Below are 12860 nucleotides of genomic sequence, written 5' to 3' on the forward strand. Positions count from 1 at the left end.
TCTTCAGTGCTTACCTAGGAGTGGCTGTCACTCTGAGGGAGGGCTTGCTCCCAGTCAGCTGCTGCTCCGAGTTATTCTGGGAATCATTTGACTTAGTTGGTATGTTTGCAGGTGATCCAGGTGATCGGCCTCCTTGAAATCTACCAACTTTATAATGCTGTCCAGCTTTCATGCCATATGTTGGAATTGCTTGTGGAGTAATTGGGGCATCTGATGAGCTTGTAAGTTTAACGGTTTCTTGTTTTGCTTCCATTTTCCGAGCAGCAGCAGCAGAGGAAACTGCTTTTTCTGCCTCCCTCCTTTCTCGCTGAGCTTTCAACATTGCTTTTGTAACTTTTGTGTAACCGCTTTCATTTCGGTAGTTAGTCACTGCAGACCTCAGACTTTTAATGGCTATCAGTCTGTCTGGTGACTGGTCACTCTCATGGCACTGGGGACATATATGATCTTCGGAGTCCAACAAATAATCTCTGATACCTACAAATCAAATAGAATTAATTTTACCGCTTTTTAAACTACCAAGCATTCATTCTTGGTATTTACTAAAAGAACTCTAATAATCAATGTGAATATAATTTCTTCAAAAACCAACAACACTAACATCATATGATTGAATTATCTGCTCCTAAATACAAGTGCCAGTAGGACTTGTCATGACAGTTTAAACAGCTGTTCACTTACATTCATCACAGAAACTCGTTCCACAGCACTGAATGACTACAGCATCAGTCAATAGGTCCTTACATAGAGGACAGAGGAGTTCCGTAGGGACTTCTTCCTTCTTTGGCTCAGGCAGCTTCTCCTCCGGTAGGAATGGTGGACGCTCCTTCTTCTTTTCCTTGTAGGCATTCCTATAGTACAAAGTAAAACTTAACTTTAAATGTGTTTGCATCAAAGAGTAGCTGTAGTGTGGGAGAGCAATTATTTAATTTTTCAAATGTAGGGACAAAAATCATTAAAAAAAAATAAAATCTGACATGGTTTTAATTGGGGTCTTGGATCTTCTGAACATATTAAAGTAAATCTAGTTTTTGGTATATTCTTAATGTACCCAATTTACGTACATGTCAATGGTCGGCACTCCGTATTGACCAGGGCCTATTAACAAAGCTCCCTTGGCATTAGGGTCATTTACAACAGTCAGAAAGGAGTGGGGAATTCCTGTAGGTCTCTTGGCCAGCTTCTCCTTGTCAATTGTCTCCTATTCAGAAAAAATCAGATTATGTATCAAATAGAAATCTTTCAAATATCTATTTAAAAAAAAATAAATTAAAAAAAAAATAAAAATACATGCTCCATATCTCAAGTATCATCTTTTATCAAAATTCCATTTCAATTTCAAACTTACCCCTGGTTCCACTGGACAATTTTGAATGAAGTGGCCTGACTTCCCACACTTCTTGCAAATGTAGGTGGCTGAAGGAGTTCCAACAGGGGCCTTCTTACTTACATAGCTGCAGTAAAACAATGCATGTCATAGTAATTAAACTCTTTAGCGAAATTCAGTTTACCTACTTGGCAATATCTAAAGTACATATGTGCATAAATCTACAATGTGAAGGAAAAGACCCCCCTTTAAGGATAAATTCTCGTCACAATTTAAAGACTGAATGATATGCACCATAAGATTTTGTTCAATTATGGAACTTGGTTCATGAAGCCACATTACTCATTCTTACTTACTATTGGAACATCTAATTCTAAAATGGGATCAGCGGAACTTTAATTATATATAGGGGACTATATTCCCTATATGGAAAAACATGAAAGTAATGACTTTTATTTCTAGCAGAACAAAATCACATTAAAAAAAATTTCCAGAGCTATAGGAACAAGGTAAAAGTAACCGAGTACAGAAAATTTGTATGATAACTGTTTAATATGTTCAGCATGGTTGGAAACAAATAAACTGGTATACCCGCCTCCCCCCTCCAAACCCCAAGATATTAAACAGGCCTCACTTGGCAGGGTCAAAGTCCATTGTTGACTGTCTCATCATGGCCTTGATCTTGTCTTCCTCTGAAGCATTGGCATCAACAAGATTTCCAGTCTAAAAAGAAGATTATCCAGAACATAATATATCTCGTTTTTAACTTCATCAATAAAAATTTGCCTTAAGAGGATACTAAAATGTCAACATAATGCTATTTCCTCTCACATAATGTCTTGTTACATAGAGCTGAGAGGGACAACATGGTTCCAAATGGGAATTATTTGAATTTTTCAACAAAGCATTCAAGTGAATCATACATACCTCCAATAAATCTGGGGCCTTAGATACAGGGACCTCCACAATTGGTTTTCTGACCTATTGTTCAATAGAGACTTCACAGTTAACAACACAAACATCATTATATCCCTCTCCAATATTGGAGAGGGATATAATTTTGACCTCTGTGTCCATGGACTAAGAACCTCAACTGACTACCACTATTTAAATGTTTCACTTAAAAACCCATATTAAAATTTATCCCCAAAATCCAACTTGTTTGCAAGAACTGAAGAAATTGCTGATTTTTTTTTAAATTTGTCATTATTTTCTATTGTGGTGAAACTTGTCTATTCAGAATGTTGTGTAAACTGCTTACAAATTACAGCACAGAAGTTTGGATTCTATCAGAGAAAGTACTCTGTATTCCAGATGTTGTCTAGTTCAAAGATTCTTTTGGTACAAAGCATAGCTGATAGACAAGTTACAAAGTAATTTTGACAATCATTTACTCCCACTAGAACTAATGAGTAAACTCAACAGAGGTTCTCAGCCATTTCAGTCCATCTGTCTTATTTTTAGGTCAATTATGTCACACAACGGCTTTTCTAAAGGTCATCCAGTCGTCTAGTAATGGTGTGGTGAAATGTATTTTGAGCGACTGATTCATCTCCCGTGGAAATTGAAACTGTCAAACAGCAGAGCAATAATTTGCAGTGAATTGCAAAAGAACAGTTCCTTCTTCAAACATCTGGAGTCAAATGTACTTCTAGTCACTAACTACAATATCAACAATTTTTCTGAAAAAAGACAATACATTAAGTACATTCACAATGTAGACTCTCTCCGCATTCACACAGTACTTTTCACTCACTTGTACATTAACTTCGCAATACACGGCACAGAATGTCTCTTCTCAATGGTTTGTCCACTCCTCATTAAATCCGCCTACATGTTGAGGAGAAACTGAGAACGCCACCCCATTGATCCTATCCTATCTATTATCCTAGTACTGCTTGTTCATTTAGTTTCAGCGTCATTACAATATCATGCAAGCGTTAAAAGGACTATATATGATAACAGCCTTTCTGCACTTCTTTGTATAGATTAAATTTCTGTTTATTTCATGAAAGAGATGCAGATTCACAAAAATTGTCTTCATTTCTTTAATAAGAAATAAGAATATTCAATTACTTATGTATGGCTAAAAGGATAATTTTTGTGGTTTACCATTTAGAGTGTAGCTATGGAAAACATTTCCATCATATATGTGTACTTAAAGGGGTATTATCTGTGGAAGTGATGGCAACCTTCTTTCCTCAAAAATCTCTCAATGGCATAGGAATATATAGTAATGACTAATAAAAACATTTATTTTGTACAAAAACCAAGAGAAACCTAATGAATCTGCTGTTATTACTGAGATAAATAATATTGAACAATTTTCAATTAATTCAATTTTAGGTCACAAAATCACACAGCTAATGCCCCTTTAAGAGATATATCCATGGTATAAATATGAAAGAAGAAAACCTACATAAAAATAGCTATTTACATCCAAATACAAAGACGATGGCAAAACTTTATGCCTATAAAATCATAAATTCCAGTTCTATGTCATTTTGATGAAAATGAGAAAGACAACAGAGTAAAATCTGAATTCCTGTACAAATTACACTTTTCATTTTAAAACAAAAGCATGATTGTAAATTTTAGTGGGCAAATAGAACTCCTATCATATATAGTCCTTTCCTTTGAATTCATTCTCTTTTTAAGGCAGTCTTTATTTAGCATCCTTTTGCATATCTGTGTATGAACTACAAGTACAGGACCATTCCTATCAGAATCAATAGTACCGATACATACAGTGAAACTTCACTAAACCGGCCGGAATGAAATGGCTGGATTAGAGAGCTCGCTGGTTTATCAAGGGTTTAGTGATATTTTATCTCAATTTAATATCATTAGATATTTCTTCTTCATAATATGAACCATTTAATATAATGCATAAGGACTAGCCTTTCACTCTTGAAAATAAATCAAAATAAATGATTAGTAAGTTTACTTCTTCATTTTAGCACTTAAACTAAATAAACATTTTCACAATAAATAAACAGACAAAACAAACTGGATGGAAATCTTCATATAAATAACACTGCATTTTATAATATTGCCATCTGGAATAATTATAGGCAGAGATCAAATTAATTAGTTTGTATCTCATAAATATCAGGATTTCATCCTAGTTAATACATTTACATCCTGTTGAAATTATCAAATTTCAATACAGAATATCAGAACCATTATTTCGTCTCCGATTGCATCACGGTTTTAATATTTAGTATGTCAAACGAGATCACGTTTTCTGCGTTAACTTGGGCAACTTTTCATTCAACAAGCACACGTTACTCTTACTATCAGATATAGCGAGTTCAGGCACTTCGCATCATTTTTGAAAGTTGAAGGGTGGGGAGCAAAACCAAGAAAATAGGTGTCGTTATATTTTGTATGAAAAATCTTAGTTAGGTCTAGCAAGAAAAGCAGTTTTGCCCAAACTCCAAAATCATAAGGGGGGGTTATACTTCAGTACATGTACGAGTTCAATTCATTGGTTCAGCCTTGCTTTTCCACTACCATTCATGATCACTATCACAAGGGACCAGCTGATAAATCGATCTTTGCATTTAATAATAACATTGTATGTGATAATAACACAATACGTACGACGCATCAACAACAAAAAAAAAGGAAGGGGGGGGGGGGGGGGGGGGGCAGAAGTGTGTGTGTTACATGTTGCTACATGTACTAGGGCATTCACTTATAACATTCTGAAAAATAATCTTCAAACCAGGCAGATATTTTTCTATCAGAAGGTAGTCGTCTTTGGCCATCACTAATTTGTATACAAGAGTTGCCCAAGTGACGCATAATTTTCTTAACTTCTTTTTCTGAGGAGTTCCAAAATTTTGTAGTTCCAACATCCCGTATTAAAAGATAACAGAAAACAAAGAAATCACAGTGGATTCTTCATCAACATTCCCATTACAAAACTGTTTAAGTCTATCGCTTATGTATTTGTAGTATTTAAAGGAGAGAAAATCTTTGGCTAGACCAGGAATCAAACCCGGGACCCCTGCATTACTAGTCCAGTTCTCAAACAGCTGAGCTATCCAGACCGATATCCACGGTCTGTATGGCCCTAATTACTACATTCCTCCCTCCTTAATTTGTCTTCGCCCTCGAAGACACACAACCCAGGTTCTTTTCGCCCCTGGCAGGACAACCTGCAAATCCAGGGGTGGTCAACGGCACCAAATGTAGTATTTAAAGGAGAGAGAAAATCTTTGGCTGAACCGGGAATCCCTGCATTACTAGTTAGGTTCTCTAACCGCTGAGCTATCCACGGTGTGTATAGCCCTAATTAATACATATTTAACAAATTTGTTTAATGGTAATTTCAATATTTTTAAAGCAAATTTTCAGTCTAAGGAAATAAAAAAACCAATGTACCTTTTGATTATTATCATAAATATAAAATGTACACTCATGTGTTTCTTTATTCACAACACTTACATCCTTAATTAAGTTCTGTATGATGCAAAATGTTGCATGTATTCGATTTTCAGGGGTGGCCTATTTTGTTAGAATCCATTTGCAAGGAAATATTAAGATTTGTGCCGGGACTATAGAGGGGCCAGTTTGGAGAAGTTTCACTGTATACATTAATTTTCAAATTTGGTGGACAATTTTCTCCAAGGAGTTGATGAAACTAATTTACATGGCCATGTATGTATTTCAAATATCATTACATATCATTCCTTGAATAAAAATTCCCAATCTGTTTTATTTTGATGTGATTTCCTCCATTTGGGTGTATGGGTTTCATTCATTAATGCAAGAGACTTGTTCCCAACTGTGGCCAAGATATCAACTGTGACAATTTTGACCTTCACATGACCTGACCTTTAAAAGGTCACACATCCTTGACCTTAACTTTCAGTCTATTAGGTGTACAATTCATAAGTTCAAGTTACAGCCAAAAAGACCCAATTAGAGATGCACCACAAACAATACATGTGAATGTGCTCAAACTTTTGTCTTGGAGAAAAGCAAAATGTGTCAAATCTATCTACCAACTTCTACAGAAATCTGAGAGGGACATCTTTTTCTTTCTTTTTGAGCTTACTGATAAATTCACCTAATCTATAAAAAACATGCATAGTACTAGGACATTTCCTTGTAGAATATCTTGTATTAAACTGTAAGAAGGTGGTAAACTACGAAACCGTATGAAACTGAAGATCCTTGATCGCATTACTGTAATTCGGTTCACACATTCAACTTTTTCACACTCACACAAGTTCATCCAAATTATGACAATAACTGGAAGTCTTTGTGTGTTTATTTATAGCTAAGTAACAAGTGTAAATTATTAGAAAATGTAAATAATAGTCAATAAATGCATGTAAGTCTTGTAGTAATAAATATAATGCATACAGTAAAATAAATTATTGCTTGGCACATCTAAAAACATAAATATATTGTAAAATGTAAGGCAATGTAAACAGAACAATATCAAATACATAAACTTCTGTTGATTACATGCCTATTTTGCTGCCATTAATCTCACATGTACTGACTTGAACACAAACAATACAGTATCTGGACACCTTAAAAAGAACGCTTGATAATGTACGCTATAAACCACATGTACAATGCATATTTAGACATACATTAAGCTATTTTAACAAACTATGAACTCTTTCCAACCACTTTTTCTCTAATGTAAAAGAATTTAATCATATGTGTATGATAAAAATCTTCCCAGTATCCAGTGTTACTGTACAAAGAAATACAAAGAATGGAGTATAAAAATGAGGATGAAATATGGCATAATGATTTGAATTTTCCCCAAAAAAAAGTGTTTTTAAGAATGCAGAAAAGATATAACCCCTTTATCTACATCGATCTTAAAATCAAAACATCGCACGATAAGAGCAGACAAATGATAAAAGAAGGACTTGAATTTAAACACATAAATTTTGTACACATTTGCACAAGTTTTAACATTCAAATTTCAAAATTGTTCCTAAAAATTGAATAATTCATTGTATCATTTCTGCCAGAGTTTTATATCATCAACACATGAAATACATGTACATAATGAAATAATCATGATTTTAAACGACAACATGAATTTATGATCATATGAAACATTATAACTACAGAGTCCACAGCGCGAAGGTTCTGCTACCACAATTACGGCTCATACGCGTAATATTTCAATGTCTATTTCATATCCAATCTCCGAAATCTTCCTTCTTCTCGAATTTTACGGAAAATTTGGAGACACGGCTTGCTAGTTTAAAGAGGCAATCAACATAACAATATATTTCATCTGTCTGTAAACAATGCCGACAACATTTAACAACAGTGTCTTACAATAACCGAACAGGTGTTGTATAAAAAGTAACAAAACAGTAACTTGTTTAGTGGACAAGTACTTTGCATAGCTGTCCATTTCATTTTCATAAAACTTGAGAAAAAGTTAGAGTAATCAAAATTACTTTGTAGTACTTAGTAACTTTTAAATATCTTGGATTCAAAATGCTGTCTCATGACTAGATATTGCTTGACAACAAAATCAATATTCAGACACAAAACCAATCAAATGACAATGCCAGTCCATTATAATTACTAGACAAATACTGTCTCCAGATCAAAATTTCATGAAAAATAATTCAACCATGAATCAAGTGTCATTTAACTTTCATCATAATTATACACACAAATACAAAGTGAAGGTCATGTATACACAAATTTTACAACACAAACAATTCTATGATATATACACACATGTAGAGCATCTTAAGGATATAGATATTTTAGCAAGATCAGAAACAAACATGAGTTAAAAATTAAGATATTTCAAATTTTAAAACAAAGATTAAAATTGCATCATTGATACTATACCAAATATATATATATACATACTGGTTTGGGGTCTTCCTTATAGGCATTTGGGTGATTGCTATAATAGAAAATATGGAATTATATTTAACATTGTACCAATTAAGCGATAAAGACTTCCTATGCTTTAACATTTCTAACAATAGAAAATTTTACACCAAAACTTCCAGTCTTATTTGTAACTAAAATATATCTCCTACATATAATATTTTGATATAACAGAAAACGACAACTTTTTTTAAATACCGAAAATACAAGAACAAAATAAACAATAAATTTTTTATACATACAGGGTCTTTGGGCCATTCCTGGGAGCAGCATTAGTGACTGGTATCCTTGCAACAATTACTGAGGAGTTTTTGGGAATCATTTCTTCCTCATTGCTGTATGCTGTAAAATTAATTGCAACATCTGAGTTTTCCATTTATCATTATCTAACATTTCATTTACAATGAGTTTGCGCAGGCAGATGTAACAAGATGTGCTTGTGAAACACCAGGCCATAAAACTTATACACACTTACTTTTTATCTTAGTCTCAATTTCATATTTAGAACGTATAGTGAAAAAGTGAGACTTTGATGAAAATGAGCCCACCAAAGTTTTACGGCCCTGGATCCTAGAAAAGCTGGCCCTGAATTTGATTACCAACTTTGACCTTCAGTAGATCTTTAGTTTTAACCTTGTTGACCATCAGTAGATATATAGATTTAACCTTGTTGACCATCAGTAGATATTTAGTTTTATCGCAATTCACCTTTGAATTAGAACGCTTTACCCGATATAGTATTGCGTTGTGTGACGACACAATTGAATGAGACGATTGAACAATTTGAATGACATGTTTGATGTAATACAGCAAGAGTTTTCATTGGCCAATTACAGCCCGCCCACTTTCTCGAGCGGATTCAGTGTAACTGGAGAAATGTACATAGCTCTCTGGAAAGATCCACCTCTTATAAAAACCTTCGATTTACGGGTCACAAAAAGCTGCGGACGGTTGAGGCCTGAAATCGGTGTATTCTTGTGTTGCTGTCTCACAAACTCAATATAAAAAAATCTTAACATATTTTCCTACTATATACTTGCGTCCAAACATACCTTCAAATATTCATTAAAGCCACACACCACCCGAAAACTCGCAGCTTCAAATGATTTCGTTTGTTGACGTAGCCATGTTAGGTAGCTGGTCAATTTGAACTCTTGCTATTGGTACAGTGTATCTATTCATAAAATCGGTTGTAAGTTATGTATTCGCTCTTCATTTATTATCAACACGAATAATTAATAGAAATTAAAACATTTTTGTACCAGTTTTTGTAAAGGTAAAATAAGCTCTAGATGAACAAAAATGCTACATAAGGACATTAGATGGAGACCGGCCGGCGCGGCCGCTCATGACTAATGAAAGCCGCACTGCCGTGAGTTTAGCTATTTCAATAATTATCATTTAATAGGACTGGGGTGGTATATTATTTAAACAATTTAGCTAAAATATGTGTGGGGTATTAGTACACATCTAGACGCTATTGTGCCAATATGGAAATGAACTGAGATTCGAATTGACTGGCTACCTAACATACGTCTACGAACGAAATCATCAAAAACTGTGATCCGAGTTTTTGGGTCGTATGGGGCTTTAATAAATATTTGAAAGTATGTTTGGACACAAGTATAGTAGGAAAATATGTTAGGATTTTTTTTATATTAAATTTATGAGACAACAACACAAGAATATAACTTTTTCTCTTTCTTCCTTTGAAGTTTTTTTTTTTTTTTTTTTCAATCTAGCCGTCATGTTTTCAAATGCTGACTACTCCCGTATAAGGGAATTTGGGCGGACTTATACATATGAACCAATGAGAGTTTCTGTTGCATTTCGCAATTGTATTACAAACAGATTCAATTGTGTCGTCACACAACGCAATGCTATATCGGCCAAAGCGTTCTAATTCAAAGGTGAATTGCGATAACCTTGTTGACCATCAGTAGATATATAGATTTAACCTTGTTGACCATCAGTAGATATTTAGTTTTAACCTTGTTGACCATCAGTAGATATTTAGATTTAACCTTGTTGACCATCAGTAGATATTTAGTTTTAACCTTGTTGACCATCAGTAGATATATAGATTTAACCTTGTTGACCATCAGTAGATATTTAGTTTTAACCTTGTTGACCATCAGTAGATATTTAGATTTAACCTTGTTGACCATCAGTAGATATATAGATTTAACCTTGAACTTTTGTATGAAGTCTTTATTGTATTAGTTCCTATGCCATAACCAATCTTGAAGTTGTCCACAAAAAAGACAAACAAGAGGTTCAGCACATTGTCTGGTGATAAACAATGTATGAGCAATATACTCAGGAGGATAAAGTATTTTTTAAAATGTTATGTATTTTCAATTTATGAGTCATAGAACTCAACCCTGGGACTGGATCCACAGACCCTTGCAAATAGGAATTATGAATTTTACAATTTTAATAGAGGCCTCACACTCATTATATGACTATGTACTCAGTTTGTGTGCTTGGCCTAGAGAGTTAGAGAAGATATTTACAAATCGAATCCATTTTACTATGTATCTCTTTTCCTTTGACCAGAACCTGTGGTTCAAGGGCCACAAGTTTCACAATTTTGGTAGAGACCTTGTTGCTTTTTATCACTTCAGACCCAGTTCTTACGGTTGAAATTCAGGAGTATTCACAATTTGATCCTTATAGCCCTGCCCTGAAAATCCCTTACCCATGAATTTCAAACAGGATTTCATGTTCAGGAGTAAAGAGATTTTTAAAAGCCTGAACTATTTTTTGATGTTTTAGCCCTACCCCTAAGGGTAGATACCATGAGCTGTTTCACAACAATTATGGTGAGAATTGATTACTAGCTATACGGTGTCCGAGAAGTCAAAATGTTCAAAAGTTAACACTAGTCAATGGATGGGTACAGATAGCACTATTTTAAATGACTGTTTCTAAATACAAATTCCATTTTGGTGCCGATTCAACATGTAAAAAGACCTTGTATCAATGATGAGCATTCAACAGATTACAAACAACTGTTCCTATGCACCAACAATGCCTACAAATCTTTTCATGATCATCATGCACTTTTCTCAAAGTAAAAACAAGGTACAACTTGTGTGTTTATATTTTGCTCTACCAAGGGAGTATAATTCAGATTGGCGAAATAAGAGAACTTTTTCCATAATATAAAAGTATAAAGACTTTTAACATGCTTGAAATACTTATTAATATCCCACTATAACGCAGACAGTACTGAAATAGGGTCGATGTGGAGAATATGGCAAAAGACTCCTTATAATAGCAATTTTCTGAGAGAAAAAAACTAATAATATCTAGCACTATTATGAGGTCAATAGGGATAAGTATTATTGCAAGTGTTTGTTATATTGGTATAAATCTAACCGATGTTTCCGAAAATATTGCTACAGGCCATTCATTATGAAAATATAATTAACTTTTGTTCCTAACATAATAGCCGAGTTACACATGCACACATAATTAGGTGCTTTCCATTTTGTAAATATATCAAAGTTTGGAAATAAGTTTAAATTTAGAACAAATAGCAATGGAAACATATAAGATATGTTTTTTTATTGACTGTCTGAATTCACATAAATTTCTCTGAAAAGGTGACAACAACAAATCGGGTGTTCAAACTTTTTCACTTTAGCAAAACATTGATCCATTGACCTGTTTTTAATAGTTCAAAGAAAATATTTATTACTCTAAATTATAGTAGCCAAATCTTTTCAAACTTTCAACATTTCTCATCAACTGACCAGCAACATTTTCCCCTATTTATTTGGTGTTTAAAATTGTATGTACACTTTGCATTTCCTAGCAGACTATGGCATACATAATCCTTCATAGTCAATTATATTTAATGTACAATGATCCCAACTTAATTCCTCATTACCAAACCCGACTTTGTATTGATGATGAACAAACATGTCACTGATAATTACAAGTTAAACAATCTATCAGAATTCACAGTCCAACACTGCTGTTTTCAGTGGACAAGGCAGTCCAAACTTTGGATTTGATGGACTTTTTATTGTATAGTTGTATCTAGGGGGAAATCCTTTTTAATGATAAAACACATCATTATATTCATACACCTCTAATGCCTGTCCACAGAGGTCTAGTCAGAATGAGCAGCTGCTCACTAAATATCTGATAACATGAAAGCCAAGAAAAATATCTACATGCTTTCAAATCCAACATGTTGAAGACATTCTCCAGCTGTATAAACATCAGTTTTACCTTTTTTTGTTATAGCATTTATAATCTGCAGATCATCATCGGTATCCCTGAGCTTCTTCCTGCTCATTATCATCCTCTTCAGGTCTTTTAGGGCTATGTGGAGACCATCAAAAGTAATGGAGTCATAATCCAGACTGTTCTTGAACTTGAAGTGTATGCAAGCCATAGTTGTAGATCACTACTAGCCAACACCCCAAATAAAGTGGATTTGTGTAAAATTCTGAAGGAAAAAAATATAAAAATTATATATTAATATGAAAGACTTTTCCAGGAAACACAATATAAAATAGCACATATGTATTTTACTGCTTTTACTAAAGTCATATCTAGCTCATATCAACATATTTTTGTGTCTGCCAAAAACAAATGATTTTGTTTGCGATACCTT

The 12860-nt window shown here is 33.9% G+C and overlaps 1 protein-coding gene across 1 annotated transcript in view; it reads right to left on the reverse strand.

Moving 5' to 3' along the window:
• LOC125668466 (E3 ubiquitin-protein ligase RBBP6-like) overlaps positions 1 to 12860 on the reverse strand; it is a 34443-nt gene that overhangs the window by 14545 nt on the left and 7038 nt on the right. Inside the window, exons 2-10 of the mRNA XM_048902673.2 lie at positions 12473 to 12692; positions 8470 to 8569; positions 8204 to 8240; positions 2255 to 2308; positions 1962 to 2050; positions 1349 to 1454; positions 1065 to 1201; positions 682 to 851; positions 15 to 477 (exon numbers count right to left, since the gene is read on the reverse strand). Of these exons, the coding sequence (XP_048758630.2) occupies positions 15 to 477; positions 682 to 851; positions 1065 to 1201; positions 1349 to 1454; positions 1962 to 2050; positions 2255 to 2308; positions 8204 to 8240; positions 8470 to 8569; positions 12473 to 12638 (1322 nt within the window). The 5' untranslated portion in view covers positions 12639 to 12692. The remainder of the gene's footprint in view (positions 1 to 14; positions 478 to 681; positions 852 to 1064; positions 1202 to 1348; positions 1455 to 1961; positions 2051 to 2254; positions 2309 to 8203; positions 8241 to 8469; positions 8570 to 12472; positions 12693 to 12860) is intronic.

The sequence above is a fragment of the Ostrea edulis genome, chromosome 4 (assembly GCF_947568905.1).
Source record: "Ostrea edulis chromosome 4, xbOstEdul1.1, whole genome shotgun sequence".
Classification (NCBI taxonomy): domain Eukaryota; kingdom Metazoa; phylum Mollusca; class Bivalvia; order Ostreida; family Ostreidae; genus Ostrea; species Ostrea edulis.